We start from the raw sequence: 22,393 nt of genomic DNA, 5'->3' as shown, positions 1-22,393 counted from the left end.
TTCTGCTAATCTATCATTTTAACTGTATATTAAGGGTTTTTCTCATTTTATTTTTAGTAACTTTGTGAAATAATTAAAATATGCATTCTTTAAAATGACAAAACATAGGAATAGAATAATAAATAATTTAAAAATAAAAGTATATCAAATTCTGGTTTAAAAAATAAACACCATGGAAACAGATAAGTGCAGAAAAATATCCAACTTCACACTGAAGAGAGTGTAACATTAAAATTATTGACATTAAACAAACCATCCTAGAAATATATATTATAAAATATTAACACATCACATGATACTGTATTACTGATATTCAGGGAGTGAGTGGATATTAGGGATTTCAACCTCTGAATCAAGATATTTGCCTATGAGAAATGATTTTTGTTCCTATATTACTATTAAACTGAGACAGTACTGATCACTGATGATTATTTTGATATCTTTACATCTATATGCTAATTTTTATTAATTTTGTATCAGATTTGCCTCATGTTAAGTAGGCCATGTACTCAGCTGATATAAATTGGCCTAGCTGCTTTGACGTTAATAGAACAAAACTGAATTATGCATCTGAGGATCTGGTCCATTACTCACTTTTTCATGAATATATAAAACATAACTGAACTCTGTTTCTGTTTTTAATAGTATAAATATAAAGAAGCATACGAGAAACAGAGAGGTCACCATATTGGAGCCCGCACCATACGGGATGATCCAAAGATGATGTGGTCTATGCATGCAGCAAAGATCCAGAGTGACAGGGAGTACAAGAAATATTTTGAGAAATCAAAGACCAAGTACACTAGCCCAGTGGACATGCTGGAAATTGTGCAGGCCAAGAAATGTCAGGAACTGGTCAGTGATGTTGAATACCGCCATCACCTGCACCAGTGGACATGTCTGCCAGACCAGAATGATGTGATCCAAGCTAAGAAGGCCTATGAGTTGCAGAGTGATGTGAGTAAAAAACAAATGCAAAATAAGTCTTTTATATGCGTGTGTGTGCAAATATCTATTCAAACATTTGAGAGTAAAATTTATCCATTATGTACCTGATCCTGTAAACAACATTTTTTTGCTCCAAATGAGAATGAAAAGTCAAATGTGAAATTTTTCACAGGAAGGAATTTCAAGAAAAATACCCTTTGGAGAGAATCAAAACAGATTTTTTTCTGCTTGCTGGCCTTGCCTAGTAGTTTCTTGCCAATTTCACTTTCTCTCCCCATACAAAAAGTGAAATTGTCCAGAGCCTTCCAGGCAGGCACCCAAGGAACTGTCATTTTCCAGCAAAATTTAAAGTTTCCCCCAGAAATTTTTAGTATGTGAAAAGAGCATTTTCCATCAGAAAATCATTCTGATTGAAAATTCCTGACCTGCTCCACTTGATTTCCAGGCAAGTTAGGAGTGAAAATGTGCATGCAAAAGGCTTGCTTTCAAATACTGCACCCGCAAAGCGTTTTATGTGTAACTGTAGGAGTGAGAACTCTGGGGAAACCCTATTCTGTATTAAAAATGTACTGGTGTGCAGCTGCCTAATTAGTCCTATTAGGAAGAATAAGACCTGAGAGTGAATTGTATAATGGATGTCTCCTTTGACACACCCATTCTCTACCCATATTCCGATCCATTTTTTCCTTGTGCTTTTGAGAGTGAGGCGGAAGGTGCACAAGTAGCTTGACAGTTCCACTTAGTGCAGAGGTCTATGCCTAGTGCTTAACTTTGCTTGTTCCAACTCACAGACTTTGCTCCCACTTGCACTGGAACACAACAAGCTTAGGCTCCCTGTTGTTGCACACAGTATTAGGACTAACAGGATTAAGGCCAACGTGCTTTTGTAATTTTGAGCTTAATTTGTGCATGCATTTCCCATTATTACACTTGCACATGCGATTACTAAGTGGCAAATAGATTAATGGTGAATGCTTGTAAAGCTATGGATGCTTCTCTTCAGTTGAGAGCACTCTAGAATATTAGAATCTGGGCTTCTTCAAATTCCAGTCTCTCTTGGGGAGCCCAAGTTTAATTGCGGCTAAAGTACTCATATTTGAATGTTGAGGTGGTAATTGGAATTGCAAAACTTTATTCAAACTTACCAGTTGCCCAAAAAATTATGGTGATGGGGATGCCATCCTAATTCTGCTCTATTTGTTGGATGCATAGAGGACAGATTAGGTTTTGTATCTGAAATTTTTTCTGTAATTATAATATTAATTTGTTTGTTTGTAGAATGTGTACAAGTCAGACCTGGAATGGCTGCGAGGCATTGGCTGGATGCCAGATGGCTCTTTGGATGTGGATAGAGTGAAGAAAGCCCAGGAGCTCCTGAATGAGAGATTATACCGTCAGCGGCCAGACACACTGAAATTCACCAGCATTGTTGACCCACTACCAGTTGTCCTGGCTAAGATCAATTCTAAGCAGATCAGTGAGGTTAGCTGGCTTTTATGTTACCATAAATTTTCTGCATTCATGCTCTCATTTTTGTGGATCCTTCACTTGTGTTAAAAATTCATAAAATGAGAACCGTAATGTACATAATAGTTTATACCATGAGATCAATTTAACTAGAAAGTAACATACTGTAATTGTCTTTCACACTGTAATTGAATAATGATGTCTTTACTTTCTCATTAGCCTCTCTATCGTGAAGCCTGGGATAAAGAGAAGTCACAGTTCACCCTACCTGCTGACACCCCTCAGATGCTGCAATCCAAAGTCAATGCTCTGAACATGAGCAATGTAAGATCTTCAAGTAAAAATATGTAGTGTTATTGAAACGAACATTGCCACATGCATCATTTTTAGCCTGCCCTGTTTCAGAACTCTTATGAACTTCCTGGTTCTGACATAAGCGCAGATTTACTATCTTTATTTTTGTACTGTTTTATATTTTAGAATGTAGGTGAAGAAGTATTATGATTCATTTAAGCAGTATAATATGGTTTAATGAGTCCAATGTTCATGAAGCACAATGGGCCAGATTAATTAATCTGGAGTCAGTGGCATTCCTCTCTCTCTTTGTTCTTTGAAGCCAATAGAGTGTCACCCACTTATGCCAGCAGTGATTCTGACCCAAGATCTAAACCATGGACTTGTTGTCTGTCTTTTTGTTATCCATAAATAGAGCCTGTCACCATAGCATCTAGATCACCATATTGACTCTCTAGTTAAACATATAATGTGTTGATAAGAAAATAAAGTAATGAAACAGTGGCATTTTAAAGTTTAATATATACCCTTGCCTGAATTGTCCTCTTTATGACAACTTCCTTTGTGAAGTTTGGGGTTTGAAAAAGATATTATAGGCCAAAATACCATGCAGCAAATATCAGTGATGTTCTTGGGATGGGTGGCCCACAAAAACTGGCTAGCTTTGGATGAATGAAAGCACATCAAGCACTGGCTTCCATCTTATGTATCAATTAAGTTCCCCTGAATAGTCTTGCTTCTTTTAGCTTCATTTGGACACCTAGCATTATTCTTACATGGTTTCTATTTTGAACTTCCTTGATTTGTTTTTTTAATGGCTGCATGACGATCATTGTTTTGAAGTAATTTTAAAATCTTTTAATGTTGATAGCATTAATTTAGAAGATCATCTTGAACCTTAACAGTTTCAGTGGAAGAGTGTGAGATGCTTCCATTAAAAATACAGCAAGACTTCTAATACCAGTGTCTTCTCTGTGAGACTAACACAAGGCATAATCCAAAAACCATTAAAGAAAATAAGAATATTTTATTATTTCAGTAGGCTTTGGATCAGGCCCACAGTGTGAATGGATCTGATATGCTACAGGAATCCCATATGGGGGACTCCTTCTGTCCATACAGTCTCATTGAAGTCAATGGGGCTGCAGATGGGCACAGGACTCTGAGGATCAGAGTACAGGTTGGGACCTATATAATTAATCATGACATGTGTACAGTAATTATCAGTTAAAGGGGTAGGAATAATTTTTGTAACCCACAAAACTGTAAGGATCAAATTAAAACATCAATGCTATAAATCTAGGGAAAATATGATTTATGAGAAAAATAAATTATAAAATTGTGTCTTTGATTTTGATTACAGAAACATTATCAGCAAGCCTGGGAAGATGCCAAGATGAAAGATTATGACTTAAGAGCCGATGCCATTTCTATCAAACATGCCAGGGCTTCCAGAGACATTGCTAGTGAGGTACAATCTCTGTTCCCTCCCTTTCATTTCTATGAAAGGCCATGCCCATTCATCCTCGTATCAAACACAGCAGACAAGTGTGTAGCTAGCTAAGCTCAATTCAAAGCTGTTGTATACTCATATATGAACAGCATGCTGTCTTGTATATTTGCATTATTTTAAATCCTGTCTTGACCCTCTCTTTCTAATAGAACTTAAAGTTTGCTACTGGTAAAATATTAATGATAACAGAACATTGTATTTTGTATTTGTTGTATCAAAGTAGTTTCAGTAGAGGTTCAGAAAGCTATTTTGTAATATACTGTAAACTTTTAGCAACCAAACATTTGCAGTAATTGAAGCACAGACTATATTTCTGCTGCTTCCAATACATAATTCAAGGGTATTATCTGTTAAAATCTAAAAGGTAGCAGTGCTTATATAACTTACCAAGCAATTGGAATAACTATGTATTGTAACTAGTGAGGGAATTCTGAAGTATTTTTCTTTTATCATGGTTTTAAACTTTTAAGATTGATGGACCACATTTTCCAGAGTTATTGGTAATTTGGAGAATCAGTTGTGGGGTCCAACGTGAGACACTGGACAGTGGATCTGAATTTCAGAAGTGCTGATCTAGTACCCTTTAAAATCCTTTGTGTTCCCAAGCTGGGCACTCATAAGCACTAGTTGCTTTAGAACATGTAGACTGGCAATTCATGACTATTTCTGCTAATGTTTTCTTTCTATGTTTATTAGTACAAATACAAGGAAACCCATGAGAAACAGAAAGGCCATTATATTGGATGCCGAACTGCAAAGGAAGATCCCAAATTGGCATGGGCTGCACATGTAATGAAGATGCAGAATGACAGAGAGTACAGGAAGGCTTATCACAGTTCAAAGGCCATGGTCACTATGCCAGTTGATATGGTGTCTGTCCAAGCAGCCAAGCAATGCCAATCATTTGTGAGTGATGTTGACTACCGTCAGTATTTGCACCAATGGACATGTCTGCCAGACCAGAATGATGTGATCCAGGCAAGGAAGGCATATGAGCTACAAAGTGATGTAAGTAGGCGTGTATACACAAGTGGGGGATGCCACATTAGTAACTGTTGAGATATAAGGCTCTGTTGGCACATCAAGTTGACATGATGATAACCACGGGGGATTTGCCCACCTCAACGCTTTCTGCAGTTTCTCCTTCCTTCACCAGCTTTTCAGTGGTTGTATTCAGTTTTTTTTCCAAATGTGGGTCTTTGCTGTGAATTCCCACAGTGCTTATTTGTGGCTACTTTTAACATATTTGAACGGTTGCCTTGATAATGCTGTTGTGCTTTTTATGCATTAGTAAATTTCTACTGAGTTTGTGCCTATATGTGGGGGAATGTGGTGTGAAGGCTGACAAGGATTTGTATGCTTTCTTTGAAGCATTTCCTTTGTGCCTTAGCAATTATGTGTCATTGATGAACTCTTCACTACAGAGGGATCATGATGCTGGTGCAGCATCCGTTAGCAGTCCAGTTTATCTATTTCCACTTTTGGAATGTTCATGAAGTACATTTGTAGAAAGCAGGGAGTGTTTTCAAGAGACTAAGAGTCAGGGTTACTTGATTGCAATTCTGGCTTTGCTGTGTGACAGTCAGTTCCCTTTGTGGTTTGCTCTTTGGGCAGGGCAAAGTAGCCCCTTGCAATGCACTGAGAATAAACTCACATGCTAGCCATATATAATTAATAATGCAATTATGTTTGTTTGTAGAATGTGTACAAGTCAGACCTGGAATGGCTGCGTGGCATTGGCTGGATGCCAGATGGCTCAATAGATGTGGATAGAGTGAAGAAAGCCCAAGAGCTCCTGAATAACAGATTGTATCGAACGCGACCGGATGAATTGAAATTCACCAGTATTGTTGACACACCAGAGATTGTGCTGGCGAAGACTAATGCTCTGAATCAGAGTGGTGTAAGAAATGTGTTACATTTGTGCTTGAGTGTCCCTGTGCATGCTGTGTTTTATTATTTAAAATAAAGAGGAAACAGTATGTTTTATATAGAATTCGAGCTGCCAGGGACTCTCAGGGTTTTAGAAGGAGGTGTTCCCCAGTAACTATTAATCAAGGAATAAACAGGGTAATGTGAAACCCTGTCACTTGTAAGGAATGCAAATCATTGCACAGTATTTATTTCAAACAAATAATTGTTAAAACAATCTACCAGTTCCAGACCATAGTTCTGACTATCTCCCCGTGCATTTAGAGTCAAATATCTCTCTCACTGAAGTCAAGGAGAGTCTTTCTATTAATATGGATGAATTGGAATAAACCTTCAAAAAGGAAAATTGAGCAGTTTATGGTTTCTCTATTGCATAAAACTGGCTCTCCACTTTAAAGTGTTATATTTATAAATAATATAAAATAGTGTATATATGTATAAAATGAATTTTTAAAATAACTTCAGTGCTTCCCCTTGTGAACAGTGCAACAAAACACATTAAATAAAGCAAACACCTCAATTAGAAGAGGATCTTGCCAAAAGCAACCTATCAAACCCAATACATAATACATATAGTTTAAAACTGAATAGCTAGTCTTGTCCTTCACAGTACAGCTATGCCAAAGAATGGATGAATCTACTTCCCAAACAAGTGTGAATTGGAGAATGAGGGAAAACTTTAGAGGGGAACATTTTTTGGGGAAAATGAATTAACCAAAAGGAGATTATTCAGAATCCAAAAAGGCTTAAGTTAGACCGGAAATCTTAGTTCAATTTCAGTAAAAAGTAGCCTAGTCCTATTTACATTGGATCAGTGGGAGTTTTGCCATTGGATTCAATGGGAGCTGGACCAAATGTCCAAGATGAGATCAGATATATATCAGAAATTGTGAAGATAAGTTTCTCAACAATGTACTAAATATCTGTGACTGCTTTGTCCTTAGGCTTTATATCGGGAGGTTTGGGATAAAGAGAAGACCCAGTTTACCCTTCCTTCTGATACCCCTGAGATGTTGCAGTCCAGAATCAATGCTCTGAACACCAGTAAGGTAAGATATTAAAGTAAAAATCATAAATGCATTTCTCCAAAAATACATATCAAATTCCACATTGCAAAGCAAGATAATGTCCATTCAGTCATAACTCAAGCCAGGGTCTGACATATATGTTCTAATGTAATTCTCTATCCTATTCAAAACTCAAAACCTGCTCCATTATAAACCATATAAATAGGTAGAGTAAATATCTAAATTCCAAATGAATTAACTTGTGAGAGATAGTTCATGTTATGTTGATGAATAAACCGGGGCCATTGTACCCAAATGAACTTTTGGGAAGAAGGTAATTTCCTACCATATAAAAGGGAAACATCAGTGATTAAAGAACTCAGTTTTGGGCTTGATCTATAAGTCTTAGTCTCAATGGTTTAGTCTTTGGATAGATTATTTCTTTTCACTTAGGGCCAAGTGTGTCTTAGTAAATGTATTTTAGCACAAGCAAACCTTTGGTAACCATAACACATGCTCCCTCACAGGCAGCTGTGAAAGTGATCCACATAGAGGAACAGATTGGATTTTAAAGGGAATTTTTTAAATTTAAAAACTATACTGATTATGAAAATGTATACAAATTTTATATTCCATTTTGAGTAATTTGAACTACATTTATATTGATTACTGTCTATGAATATTTACATTATTTGTCTATGTGCATGTTAACCTATTCACTTCATCCACAGAAACTGTATCAACTAAGCTGGGAAGAAGCCAAGGAAAAAGGTTATGACTTAAGAGCTGATGCCATTGAAATAACACACGCCAAGGCTTCTAGAGACATTGCTAGTGAGGTACAGGCTGACATCTTATTTATTTATTTTGGGTAAAGCTAATATAGTGTTCTTATTAAAAACACTACAAATGTATTTATATCAATAGCCAATTCAAAAAAATTCGTTTTAAAACTATGCATAGGTTTCTAACAATGAGTAATATATTTTATATTATTTATAATCTTAGTTGCTTCTTATAAGGATTTTTAAAATGTCAAATCATAGCAGTTTCACACTAAGTACAGTTAATTTAAGTAGATCATAAACCACCAGTGATTATGTAAAAGTGAGAGTTGAATTATTTTGGAAATCGTTCCGGTAACTAAATATTTCTCCTCTGTTTTGCAGAGGCTCAGGTAAAGACCTGAAATGCATCAGCAGTTTTGGGTGCTTCTCCAACCCTGTGAAAATTTTGGATCAGAAAAATGGGGGGGAAATATTTTTAATATGTGCTTCTTTCCATAAAACACATGTAGAGCTAGCTTACAGCAATTAGGACCTGATCCAACTTCTGCTGAAGTCAGCTGAAAGATTCCCATTGACTTCAATGGAAGCAGGATCTGGCCTTTAACGAGAGGCCTTGTAAAGAAACAATCCTTTTAGTTTACTTACGTTTTAACAACTGAAACAAAACATAGACACTTTAAACTGCAGTTGCAGAAACATTTATACATATTTAGATGCCTGATGAAAACGCTCATTTGTTTTTATTTCTTTGATTTCTGTTTTTTACAAATACATGATTAGTACAAATACAAAACAGGTTACCGCCAGCAATTAGGCCACTACGTGGGATTCCAAAGCCTTCAGGACGATCCCAAGTTGGTGTGGTCCATTCATGCGGCCAAGATCCAGAGTGACAGAGAGTACAAGAAATATTTTGAGAAATCGAAGACCAAATACAGTAGCCCAGTGGATATGCTGGGAATTGTGCAGGCCAAGAAATGTCAGACACTGGTCAGTGATGTTGATTACCGCAATTACCTGCATCAGTGGACATGTCTGCCAGACCAGAATGATGTGATCCAAGCTAAGAAGGCCTATGAGTTGCAGAGTGATGTGAGTATATCAGTATTGTACATAATAATTCCCAAGAACTACATTTTGTCTAGAAAGAGGATACCCAAACTCACACTAGATTTTAACCTTTAAAGGTAGAAATATGTGATGACTGATTTACCAGGCATTTACCACAGGAATATTTTTACTTACATTTAAAAAAATGTTTCCCTTTCTTCTGTCTGACATTTTCTGGCACTTTCTGGTTCACTTGGATGCTTTTTATCTTTTGCAAAGCAGGATGTGCCAGAGGCATTCATTTAGGGCAAGGAGCCTTTAAAGGAAGGTGCCACATAAAAAGCATCACTGGACATTATGTGGTGGATTTAAGACCAAAACAACTGTTTTTGTTGTGCTGTTCCCTGCAGGGTAATTATGTAGCAGAAATAAAAACTTGTGATATAATTCATTTAGTTTAAACTACGAGAGTACAAATACAATTAATTTTTCTACTTGTCTGACTTTCTCTCGTATGGCTGTACAAGAGAAAATATTTATTTTGGGCAAGAATGTGGCTTGTCCTATGCTCTCTTATTTCCCTGTGAGGACGATCTCCATCACTGGTCACAGCAGGGTAGAGGGAGGGAGAGAGAAAGCAGCCTGCTTCGGGTCACTACTCCTTTTCTAATTTAGTGGGCAGGCAGGGACAAGGACTAGGTGGAGCCTTTATTCCATTCTTCCCCCAGATTCACTGGCCAGAGCATCTGTGTCAGTTTATACAGGTAGCAGATTAGGTCTTCCCTAAAGTAAGGGGGAATCCAAGAGGAAATTGTGACAATGAGAGTTACAGCTCTCTGTTTGATCTGCTCTTGGAGCAGTGCAGTACACTACCTTGCTAGGCACTGACAAACTCCCATTCTTGCCCTATATAACTAACAGAACAATTTTGTTTGTAGAATGTGTACAAGTCAGACCTGGAATGGCTGCGTGGCACTGGCTGGATGACCCAAGGCTGTGTGGATGTGACTAGAGTGAAGAAAGCCCAGGAACTTGTGAATGACAGATTATACCGGCAGCGGCCAGATGAATTGAAATTTACCAGCGTAGTTGACCCCCCACCAGTTGTCTTGGCTAAGATCAATGCTCTGCAGATCAGTGAGGTAAGATGGCCCTTATATAACCATATATTTTCTATATTCACACTGATATTTTTAAAAAGCAACAGAGAGTCCTGTGGCACCTTTAAGACTAACAGATGTATTGGAGCATAAGCTTTCGTGGGTGAATGCCCACTTCTTTGGATGCATGTATTTTTGTGGATCTTTCTGTTGTATTAAAAACACATCAAAAGAGAACAGTAACATATATTCTAGCTTAAACCATGAGATCAATTCATTTGAAAATAATATAGTCCAGCATCTTTCACACTGTAATTGAATAATGCTGTCTTTACTTTCTCATTAGCCTCTCTATCGTAAAATCTGGGATAAAGAGAAGACGCAGTTCACCCTTCCTGCTGACACACCTGTCATGTTGCAGTCCAAAATCAATGCTCTGAACGTCAGCAACGTAAGATGTTTAAGTAAAAAATACGTAGTGTTATTGAAATGAACATTGTCATATGCAGCTGTAGTTTTTAGCCTGCCCTGTTTTAGAACTCTTATTATGAACTGCCTGGTTCTGACATAAACATAGATATACTAATTTTATTTTTTGAATTGTTTTGTATTTTAGAATGTAGATGAAGAATTTATGATTTGTTTAAGCATAATACATGGTTAATGAGCACAATGTGCACAATGGGCCAGATTCATTAATCTGGAGTCCGCGGTGTTCTGTCCTCTCTCACCTTTTTCTTTGAAGCCAATGGAGGTTCACCAGCTTACTCCGGCAGGGATTCTGGCCCAAGAGCTAAAACATGTACTTGTTGCCTGTGCATCTATTATTTTCAAATAGAGCCTGTCAGTATAATATCTATGGCATAATCTTTTTTGTCTAGTTTAATACACCATGTGTAGATAAGGAAAACAAAATATTATCCATAAAGATAAGCACATTGGTCTTGCATAAATTGTCCTCTTTATGACAACTTCCAAAGGGGAACTTATGGGTTTGACCAAGATATTTTAGGCCCACATACTATGAAGAAAAAATCAATGACATTCTTGGGCTTGGAAGCCCAGAAAATTATCTATCTATGGAGGAATGGGAGAACACTTCAGGCTTTTGTTTCCATCTTATATACTAATTAAGTTTGAATATTGCAGCCTCATTTGAACACCTAACATTATTCTTACATGGTTTTTATTTTCAACTTCCTTGATTTTTTTTAATGGTAATATGACAATAATTGTTTCAAAGTGATTTTTAAATCTTTTAATATTGATTGCATTAATTTATAAGATCATATTAAATGTTAAGTTTTCAGCAGAAGTGTCAGCGGTTATGGGCCTACTGCAGGAGTGGGTGGGTGACATTCTGTGGCCTGCAACTTGCAGGAGGTCAGACTAGATGATCATGATGGCCCCTTCTGGCCTTAAAGTCTATGAGTCTATAAATACAGCAAAACTTCTAATGAGCTTATTGATCGGTGACTTCTCTGTGAGACTAATACAAGTCATAATCCAGAGACCATTGAAGAAAATGAGAATCTTTCATTACTTCAGTAGGCTTTGACCCAGGCCCACGGGGGGAATGGATCTGATATGCTGCATCTATGGCCGCATTCCTGCAATATGCTAAGTGTGGGGGAATCCTTCTACCTATAGAGTCACACTGAAGTAAGTGGGGCTGCAGATGGGCACAGGACTCTGTGGATCAGAGTACAGGTTTGGAATCTATATAATTAATCATGACGTGTGCAGTAATTATCAGTTAAAGGGATAGGAATAATTTTTGTAACCCACAACACTGTAAGGATCAAATGAAAACATCCATGCTATAAATCTAGGGAAAATATGATTTATGAGAAAAATGAATTCTAAAATTGTCTTTGATTACAGAAACATTATCAGCAAGCCTGGGAAGATGCCAAGATGAAAGACTATGACTTAAGAGCCGATGCCATTTCTATCAAACATGCCAGGGCTTCCAGAGACATTGCTAGTGAGGTACAATCTCTGTTCCCTCCCTTTCATTTCTATGAAAGGCCATGCCCATTCATCCTCATATCAAACACAGCAGACAAGTGTGTAGCTAGCTAAGCTCAATTCAAAGCTGTTGTATACTCATATATGAACAGCATGCTGTCTTGTATATTTGCATTATTTTAAATCCTGTCTTGACCCTCTCTTTCTAATAGAACTTAGTTTGCTACTGGTAAAATATTAATGATAACAGAACATTGTATTCTGTATTTGTTGTATCAAAGTAGTTTCAGTAGAGGTTCAGAGAGCTATTTTGCAATACACTGTAAACTTTTAGCCACCAAACATTTGCAGTAATTAAAACACAGACTATATTTCTGCTGCTTCCAGTACATAATTCAAGGGTGTTATTTTTGTCATTACTGCTTTCAAGTTATCTGTTAAAATCTAAAATGTAGCAGTGCTTATAAACCTTAGCAAGCAATTGGAATAACTGTGTGAGGGAATTCTGAAATATTTTCTTTTATCATTGTTTTAAACTATTAAGATAGATGGACCTCATTTTCCAGAGTCATTGATGATTTGGAGAATCAGTTTTTGGGGGTCCAACGTGAGACACTGGACAGTGGATCTGAATTTCAGAAGTGCTGATCTAGTACCCTTTAAAATCCTTTGTGTTCCCAAGCTGGGCACTCATAAGCACTAGTTGCTTTAGAACATGTAGACTAGCAATTCATGACTATTTCTGCTAATGTTTTCTTTCTATGTTTATTAGTACAAATACAAGGAAACCCATGAGAAACAGAAAGGCCATTATATCGGATGCCGAACTGCAAAGGAAGATCCCAAATTGGCATGGGCTGCACATGTAATGAAGATGCAGAATGACAGAGAGTACAGGAAGGCTTATCACAATTCAAAGGCTAAGATCAACATACCAGTTGATATGGTGTCTGTCTATGCAGCCAAGGAAGGCCAATTATTAGCGAGTGATGTTGACTACCGTCAATATTTGCATCAGTGGACATGTCTGCCAGACCAGAATGATGTGATCCAGGCAAGGAAGGCATATGATCTACAAAGTGATGTAAGTAGGCGTGTATACACAAGTGGGGGATGCCACATTAGTAACTGTTGAGATATAAGACTCTGTAGGTACATCAAGTTGACATGATGATAACCACGGGGGATTTGCCCACCTCAACGCTTTCTGCAGTTTCTCCTTCCTTCACCAGCTCTTCAGTGGTTGTATTCAGTTTTTTCCCCAAATGTGGGTCTTTGCTGTGAATTCCCACAGTGCTTTTTTGTGGTTACTTTTAACATACTTGAACAGTTGCCTTGGTAACACTGTTGTGCTTTTTATGCATTAGTAAATTTGTACTGAGTTTGTGCCTATATGTGGGGGAATGTGGTGTGAAGGCTGACAAGGATTTGTATGCTTTCTTTCAAGCATTTCTTTTGTGCCTTAGCAATTATGTATCATCAATGAACTGTTCATTACAGAGGGATCATGATGCTGATGCAGCATCCGTTACCAGTCCAGTTTATATTTACTTTCAAAATGTCCATGAAATACATTTGTAAGAAAGCAGGGAGTGTGTGTAAGAAATTAGGAGTCATTATTGCTGGGTTCAAGGTCTGGCCCTGCTGTGTGATAAGTCCACAAATCAATTGACCTCTCTTTGCTTGAATTTGCCATCTGTAAAATCGGGGAAATAATGTGACTGATTCCCTTTATGAGCATAGGGAGTGCAGTGTAAACTCTCAGTGTACATGTGAGTAGCTGCACCAGAGGGAATATTTTACCTCAGGTGAGGTTTACATTTCAAATCAGCATATTCTGGAATCTGGATCAATACATTTCCTGTCTGGCTCCACCCACTCCTCAGCCACTTTTACGGTTATGTTGGCTGGCTCCAGGCCCTCTATTCTGCAAACATCGTTAGTTTATTCCTTTTCATCCAATAGCATGGTGATAGGTGGGAAAGTAGTTTTTGCAGCTGGGCTGGTAAATTATTATGTTGGTTGTTCAAAGCTAAGTTACGAACATATTGAGTGGAGGACTCTTTGAATATCTTTTTACTTCACAGACCACCTTCATAGGCCTTGCATTCTGATGGCTTTCCCTCTAGATAAGCTCATCTGCCAGACAGCATATGGTCACTTGAGAGAGACATGACAAAAACCCTCTTCTCAGAGGCAGTTTCTGCCCAGCATTCTAACTATGTGTGAACCTGGGAGGCAAACTACACAAATTCTGATCCTTGCTTTGCGGTATATTGCGGAAAAGGGTTGATAAAAATCAATGATTATTTTTATTTATTTTTTATTTTGGTTAAATTATAGTAGGTTTATTGTTTTAAAAATAAACCTGTTTAAAATTAAATCTGAATTGGATACAAAATATATTAAGGTTTAAACTTCTTATAATCTCTTAAAACATTTATATAAATAATGAATAGGCTGAATCCATGAAACGCTATCAAAAACTTTGAGTTAAAGACTACTTTTTTTTATATAAAGAAATAATCAGAGGGGAAAGTATCTAACTTTTGAGGTCAAGCTTTATAAATATGGCACAAGAGGTCATGTAGTGTATTAAGGACTTGATCCTGTAGGGCACCCAGGGATATTTGAAAATTTTCCCGGGCTGACCTGAAGTAATCAACTGCAGTCAGTGAATTAAACTGATTCCTCTGTTTAATAAATCATTTAGTTATAAATATGAAACATGTTTTGATAAGAAAAGGTTATTTACATAACATTTAAAGGTTGTTTTGTTGAATAAAAATACATTTTATATGCTGTTTTATGTGTTTAATTAAATTCCAGTTACCATTCTAATGCAGCTTGCACAAATCATGAACAAAAATTAAATTATCTAGTAATCAAGCAATATATCATTCTTCATTTTCTAACATACTAAAAATGTAAAATTTATAAGAATCTGAAAATGTTAATATATAACAACTGCTTAAATAAATGTATATAGTTATAGTGTACCCTTGTAGGTAGCTAAAAGATGTTCCAAAGCTAGTGTAAAGGCTCTATTTAGCTGTAAATCAACATGTTTGAATGGTTATATCAGTTAATGAGAATGCACCTTTCTTTAGAAAATAGTTGAAAGACAAATGGAAAAGTTGATTAAAATCGATTATTTAAATTGAGGTTTTCCACTTGGTGATTTAAAATCACTGATTTAAATCACTTTGGTTTAAACCAATCAACCCTGTCAATAGTATAAATTAACTTTATGTAAAAGTCAATAAAAGGGAGTTCTGTCTCCAGCTCAAGAGTGTTTAGTATTTTCCTACCCATCTACATTATTTAGTATGGATTAAAATAATGAAGGTATTACTTATGACAGTTATGTTCCTCTCTGACCTTATCTGTCACAGGCCTTATATAAATCTGACCTGGAATGGCTGCGTGGCATTGGATGGATGCCAAGTGGCTCTGTGGAAGTGAAGAGAGTGAAGAATGCCCAGGACATCCTGAGTGAAAAGATGTACCGCACGCCTGTAGAAAGTTTGAAATACACCAATATTGTTGACACTCCAGACGTTCTCCTTGCTAAGACTAATGCTGTGCAAATCAGCCTCGTATGTTACTTCATGCTTATAATATAAAATTATTTCAGTGCAATATATAATTAAAAAAAACCTCACTGCTAAAATGTTAAACTAGTTATTTGTATTTTAAGTTAACCTTAGAAGCATTCCAAAAGTTTAGAGTTTTAGTGTTCATAATTCTGGGTGGACCTTTGGCCCACGATGCTGTGAAGTTATACAAAAGGACTGGCATATTTACAATATATATAATCTCACAATTGTTTATTTTTCTAGTCCAAATACAGAGAAGCTTGGGACAAGGCCAAGACTACGATCCATGTGATGCCAGACACTCCTGAAATCAACCTAGCCAAGGCGAATGCTATTCATGTTAGCAATGTAAGTATATCTATAGGATTTCTTAGGTTTCTATAAGTTGTTATCTGAATCCTCTCAATTTTAAGATTCTAAAGTATTTTCAAAACACATGATTTAGCCATGTGAATACCCACTGAAATCAGTGGGAGAGTCACAGGTTCAGTCCTCATGCAATGCTTTGAACATCCCCCCCACTACAAATATAATTTTTAAAGTATTTAGACAATTTTTAAAATATTTAAGTAACAACTAATAACAATGCTATCCATGATAATTTCCTGCAATCACATTAAATATTAGCAATATAATGCATTATTGAAGCCACACATTTTATTGAATTAAGCAAATTGCTAGCACTTACAAAATTCTCCTAAATCTTTACAAACTCACTTTAGTTCAGTTCTGATTGCAGTTCCTTAAGTTGTACCTTCAGAGTACTGGAAGCACCGCATTGTATTTGCAGTAAAGGAACAGGAGACTTCATTTACTTCAGAACTTGGCTGAACAATGCACAAGAATAAGTGACAGTGAATTTTTTTTAATGTGACCACTTTAAATGCACAATTGTTTCGCTGATTGCAAATGTGAGAGTACTAGAAAAATGATGGGCCAATTTTCTGTCTTCACAGAAACTTTATAAAGAAGCTTGGGATGAAGTGAAGATGAGCTGTGATTTTAGGGCAGATGCCATCCCAATTAAATCAGCCAAAGCCTCAAGAGAAATTGCCAGTGATGTAAGTATGGAAAGAGGGCGTTTCTAGATTTTCACATCCATTTCTAAAGCCTCAGAAATGTTAGTAATTTACATGGTGGTCTTTGCTCTGTATCCAGTATAAATACAAATTAGATCATGAGAAGCAGAGAGGACACTATATTGGGACTCCGAGTGCAAAAGAAGATAACAAAATACGATGGGCCCTGCATGCAGCCAAGCTTCATAGTGACCTAGAATACAGGAAACACTTTCAGAAGTGGAAGACAAAGTGCAGTATACCAGTGGACATGCTTCCCATTGTGGCCGCCAAAAAATGTCAGACTTTGGTCAGTGATATTGATTACCGTAATTACTTGCATCGGTGGACATGTTTGCCAGATCAGAATGATGTCATACAGGCTAAGAAAGCCTATCAACTGCAGAGTGATGTGAGTTAACAAATATTCATATTTTGTCTTCTATAATATTGTCTTCTCTATAGGGGTCTACTCCAGCTCTAACTGAAGTAAACAGGAGTTTTTCTACTGAATTGAGTTGGAGTTAGATTAGGCCTTTTATTAGTAGATATATAATTTTAAGCCATTATTATTACTACTGTAGCACATAAGTATATATCGCTCTCTACCAAACAAACTAAAAGACGGGGTCCATAAAAGATCTTACATTCAAACTCAGCACAATACGTGAGATAAACATTGGGTCACAGGCACTGTAATTCTATAAATATAAACGCATTAATTTTAAAATGAAAGGGCAAGATAATATCTTTTATTGGACCAACTTCTGTTGGTGAGAGAGACAAGCTTTTCGAGCCACTTCTCCAATATCCTGGGACCAACATGGCTACAACTACAAAATTAACCAGTAAGTCACAAAAACTAGATCATTGCTGAGCAAGCATAGCAATAGCATGTATCAGATGGTCTTATATTGTATAAATGCAAAGGCAAAAAGATGTTTACCACTTGAGAAATACAAGAGTTGCTTCAAAATTGTCTTTATTTCTACCTGGGGTGCCATATTACTGTTCTAAATTGGAATGTATAAACTAAGGGAATACAGTTAATCTTGTCCATTTGTTGGTCATTACATGCATTGCTTTGGTGCCATGGACAGCCAGTGTCTAGACATTCAAAGCCATCTAACAACAATCTGTATTGATCTCATATGAATTAAGTTTTTACAATAAAAACATGTTTAGGGTACAGATGGTCAATATTTAGCTTCTCTGATTTGAATGGTAAAAGACAGAACACTATTAAAGAACACTACATATAAGTAGTTGGTGAAATAGATTATGCAACTTGGTATAACTTAATTACTGTATATACTCGTTCATTAGCCCGTTCGTTTATAAGCCGACCCTCCAAGATGGATAGGTAAAAATAGCAAAAATTGTCTAACCCATTCATAAGCCGACCTTATATTTCAGGGGTTGGCAAACTTTGGCTCCTGGCCAGGCATGGAGATCCTCAGCTGCCAGTGGCCACGGTTTGCCATTCCCAGCCAATGGTGCCACTTCCCGCAGCTCCCATTGGCTGGGAACGGCAAACCGCGGCCACTGGGAGCTGAGGGGCTCCATGCCTGCAGACGCTCCAGGTAAACAAAACGACAATGTATTAGATATTCAATTCAATGATTCCATAGAGTTTAAAATCATCAACCGACCCCCGCTCTTTGATGCGTCACTTTTTTACCAAAAATATTCGGCTTATGAACGAGAATATACGGTACTTACCAGATTTAATGCCATGTTTAAAATATGGTGAACTTAGAGATCATATTGATATTAAGCCCAATAATGTTCACCTTGAAATCAATGGAAGTGAAAGACGAGCAGGGTCAGACCTGTTATTTATGAACCCAACCGTGTTGGGCAGAAAACTCAAACTAAAGACATGGATTCTGTTTTGTCTCCACAGGCTGTTTACAAATCTGATTTGGAATGGCTACGTGGAATTGGGTGGATGCCAAATGACTCAGTTGGAATCAACCATGTCAAGCATGTCCAAGATCTTCTGGATGAGGTAATTATTAAGTATAAGTGTTAAATATTCATGTGTGTTTATAACTGCATGTATTTTGTAATTTGCAAATGCATCAACATTTTACTTTTATTGAAATTTTTGTAATAAAAAGCTGGATCTTTCCACTATATTTGTCTTGCATTGGCTTGTAAATTAATTCTGGTCTTCCATGTAGCTTTTCTTTTTCTCTTTCTAAATGGGATTGTTCTGTTTGGGTAGAAGGTACTGCAATACAATTTGATGATGATGCCATTGTTTTGTCCTTTTACAGAGAAAGTACCGCACAAAAGCTGAAACTCTCAAGTTTACTCCAGTGGCTGACAGAGTTGATTATATCACGGCAAAACATAGTGGTGAAATTCAGAGTGATGTAAGTATATTGGTTTATTTTGGGCCTATTAAATTTATCTGCAAGACTTCGTTTTTAAAAGGAAAAAAGTAATCCAGACCTCATTCTGGCCCAATACCTGTGGATTCCTTGAATTTGTGGGATTGATGTGAGTATTGATGTGAACTCATCCACTTACGTTGTGCTGATAGGGACTGGCTTCTGAAGAAGAGTGATCCCTCCCAACCATTGTGAACTTTGCAATATGAGACACTCGACAGTTCCTTCACCAGCCAGGACAGAAACTGGCATTTTATGGCTAGAATAAGTTATGTGAAGGCAGAATGTCATTTTTTCTGACAGTTTTGAAGGCCAGCATATGAGGAACTAGCCAATGGGCATGACATGACCTGCCTTTCTATCCAGGAGCCCACGCACCTTTTATTCAATGTGCCTCCCACTGGAAGAGAATAGGCCAATATCAGCTTTTTATTTCCTGCACCAGTACAAATTGGAACATGCCTCCAAAGGTACATGGCTTTGTACCATGATCCTGGAGTTGCCTTCATACATAACTTCCTCCATTCTTTAATGTCTCTCTGTGTGGTTGGGTGTCTTGTGTGAATTTGGCCCTGAAAATGTTGACAATAATAATCCTTATAAATCATTTCATATGTATAATTGCGGTCTTGATGTTACATTTTCTAAATGTTGTGATGACCTTACAATGCGTTTATTCCATAAATCTTTTTTTGCAGATAAAATACCACCAAGACTGGAATGCCATCAAGTCAAATTATACTCTAACAGACACACCACGGCAAGAAATGGCCCGAGAGGCAGCCAGGATTCTTAACCAGGTATGTGTTCACCACCTGGAAATACTTGATCATCTGACAATTTGTAGTCACATTAATAACTTACTAGGAGAATGTATAATATTTGAACTGATTGTCTTTCTAAGAATGTCCTGGAGTCAGAATCTCAGCTTCTAATATTTTATATGGTCACATATCCACAGAAGGAGTGATGGTTATAGTGGTTTTATTCTTGGATTTAACTTTCTTTCATGTTTTATTTCCTACAGAACCTGTACAAGGAAAGCTGGGAAAAAATGAAATCTACTGGTTATCTTTTACCTCCTGATGCTGTGCAGCTTCGTCATGCCAAGCACTCTGGTGATGTCCAAAGTGAGGTAAGGGTGTCTTTTTAGGTAATCACGTGACTTCAGCAGGAGACTACTTGGGGCCCGGCAAACCTGCAAACCCACAACCTCAACAAATTATATTCAAAAGGCTTCAGTGGGAGCCAACCCCTAGCTTTGTTTCAGTGATCTTCTCCAGGCCACTGTCCTCTAGCTGTCTCTAGTAATCAACCTTGTTTCATTTAATATAGGGGTATTGCTGGCTAAGGGCCAGGTTCTGTTACACTTACTCACCTTGCCACCTTACTCCATGAATAGTCCCCTTGAAGTCAACATAGGTAAGGGCCTCAGAATCTGGCCCAAGAGAATAGCAAATGCTCTAATAGTGTGTAAAGGTGAGGGCCTGTTGTGGCACTGTAGGTGTGCCCCACCTTAATTTCTCCAAGTAGAGCAGCAGGAGATTCAGTCCCAGGGCAAGGAGAAGCCAACACACATTATTCAGACACCATGGTCCCGTCCAATAAACAGTTCATCAGGCCCCGGATTTAGGTTCCCCAAACTTACAATCCTCACCCAATTCTCTGAGTCAGGTTAGGCTTGTCTCCTGGTGTCTGAGAGAGCACCTGCCACCAACTACAGTCTGTCTGGCTTCTACTCCTCTCTCCCTCCTGCTCTTCTTCCTGTTCTTATTTATATAATTGAGCCCCTCAGGGAAGAGCCTCCATGATGATCTCCAGGTTGTAGATTCCAAGCTGAACCTTAAAGAGATGCTATCCTTTTCCCCATACACCCTTTCCTGTAGTGCAGTAGGTGGAATTCTGTTGGCCATCTTTAGGAGTACAAGAGACTGTGTCATGAACAATCTGTAAGATCAAATACACCACAAGTATTTTGGCATAAAACGCATGCTGAATGTATTACATGATTGCTTGAATATGCACATTTATAAATAAAACAAGTAACATTGCTCAGAGTAGAATTTTAAATACAGCTTGGCAAACTATTGATGCAATTTTCAAATCTTTTTTTCAAACTATTTATAAAGCTATGGTTATATGAAAATATGAGCAAAGTAATTGCAAGGTGTTCTAGTTGTGCTGAAGAAGTTACTGTATCCCCTGTTTAAAACGTGGCGGAAAATTAAGCTAGATAGTAGCATTGCCATTAAAGAGGAAGGAATATATATCCTAAGGTTATCACTCACCTCATCCTATAGTATATGTATCATGTAATGTACTGAAAATTGAGATGTAATTAGCAGCACATTGCCTATATAATAGGGTTCCATTTATTCCTGATGTTAAAGAAAACATAGATTTTACAGGGTAGAAAGAGAAGAAACCGGTTCAGTTGTGTTCAGTTCAGTATTCAGTGCTGACATTTAAATATCTTTTCTCCCCTCTTGCCAGCTGCAATATAAAGCTGAGTATGTTAATCACAGAGGTCACTATGTCGGTGTTCCCAGTATGAGAGATGATCCCAAGCTGGTGTGGTTTGAGCATGCAGGCAAGATCCAGAATGACAGATTGTACAAATCAGCTTATCACAAATCAAAGTCCAATATTAACATTCCTGCGGATATGATATCAGTCTTGGCGGCCAAGGAATGCCAGACATTGGTCAGCGATATTGATTATCGGCAATACCTGCACGAATGGACGTGTCACCCTGACCAGAATGATTGCATCCAGGCAAGGAAGGCCTATGATCTGCAGAGTGATGTAAGTCATTTCCCTTATTTATATTACATGATTTTGATTCTTTGCGGGTTTATGTACATGGTCTGTACCACGTAAGCTTAAAACAAACAAAGATTCCTCTTTAGTTTAACTCATGCTTTTGTCTATATAATATGTGTATTTCTTTGCATTTGTTTTCATGTTTTCAGAATCTCTATAAATCTGATCTGGAATGGATCCGGGGTTGTGGGTGGATTCCTTTGGATTCAGTGGAACATAGGAAAGTTAAGAAAGCCCAAGAGTTAATAAATAAGGTAAGTGAAAGTTTTCACAAATACAAGTTTCCTTTCTATTTCTAGTGCCTGGTATTTAAGAAGATTTTGTCATCTCTTTTTGCAGAGAGCCTATACGAAAGAAGCCCTTGATAACTATTCCCATTTCACAAGTGTGGTTGATACTCCGGACGTTGTTTTGGCGAAGATCAACTCTGTCAATCAGAGTGAT

At 37.3% G+C, this 22,393-nt stretch overlaps 1 protein-coding gene across 50 annotated transcripts in view; it reads left to right on the top strand.

Annotated features, from left to right (window-relative positions):
- Positions 1-22,393, top strand: part of NEB (nebulin) — a 204,642-nt gene that overhangs the window by 106,031 nt on the left and 76,218 nt on the right. For all 50 annotated transcript variants that reach the window (XM_065561691.1, XM_065561706.1, XM_065561704.1 and 47 more), the window contains exons 78-101: positions 646-957; positions 2,227-2,430; positions 2,635-2,739; positions 4,073-4,180; positions 4,919-5,230; positions 5,922-6,125; positions 7,099-7,203; positions 7,893-8,000; positions 8,730-9,041; positions 9,938-10,141; positions 10,446-10,550; positions 11,984-12,091; positions 12,843-13,154; positions 15,466-15,669; positions 15,913-16,017; positions 16,626-16,730; positions 16,828-17,139; positions 18,634-18,738; positions 19,010-19,108; positions 19,825-19,926; positions 20,154-20,261; positions 21,620-21,931; positions 22,099-22,203; positions 22,289-22,393. In XM_065561691.1, the coding sequence (XP_065417763.1) occupies positions 646-957; positions 2,227-2,430; positions 2,635-2,739; positions 4,073-4,180; positions 4,919-5,230; positions 5,922-6,125; positions 7,099-7,203; positions 7,893-8,000; positions 8,730-9,041; positions 9,938-10,141; positions 10,446-10,550; positions 11,984-12,091; positions 12,843-13,154; positions 15,466-15,669; positions 15,913-16,017; positions 16,626-16,730; positions 16,828-17,139; positions 18,634-18,738; positions 19,010-19,108; positions 19,825-19,926; positions 20,154-20,261; positions 21,620-21,931; positions 22,099-22,203; positions 22,289-22,393 (4,161 nt within the window). The remainder of the gene's footprint in view (positions 1-645; positions 958-2,226; positions 2,431-2,634; positions 2,740-4,072; positions 4,181-4,918; positions 5,231-5,921; positions 6,126-7,098; positions 7,204-7,892; positions 8,001-8,729; positions 9,042-9,937; positions 10,142-10,445; positions 10,551-11,983; positions 12,092-12,842; positions 13,155-15,465; positions 15,670-15,912; positions 16,018-16,625; positions 16,731-16,827; positions 17,140-18,633; positions 18,739-19,009; positions 19,109-19,824; positions 19,927-20,153; positions 20,262-21,619; positions 21,932-22,098; positions 22,204-22,288) is intronic.

This window comes from Chrysemys picta, chromosome 11, assembly GCF_011386835.1.
Source record: "Chrysemys picta bellii isolate R12L10 chromosome 11, ASM1138683v2, whole genome shotgun sequence".
In the NCBI taxonomy this organism is placed as follows: Eukaryota; Metazoa; Chordata; order Testudines; family Emydidae; genus Chrysemys; species Chrysemys picta.
Note: the sequence above shows the minus strand (reverse complement) of the source record. Positions and strands in the feature narration are given on the sequence as shown.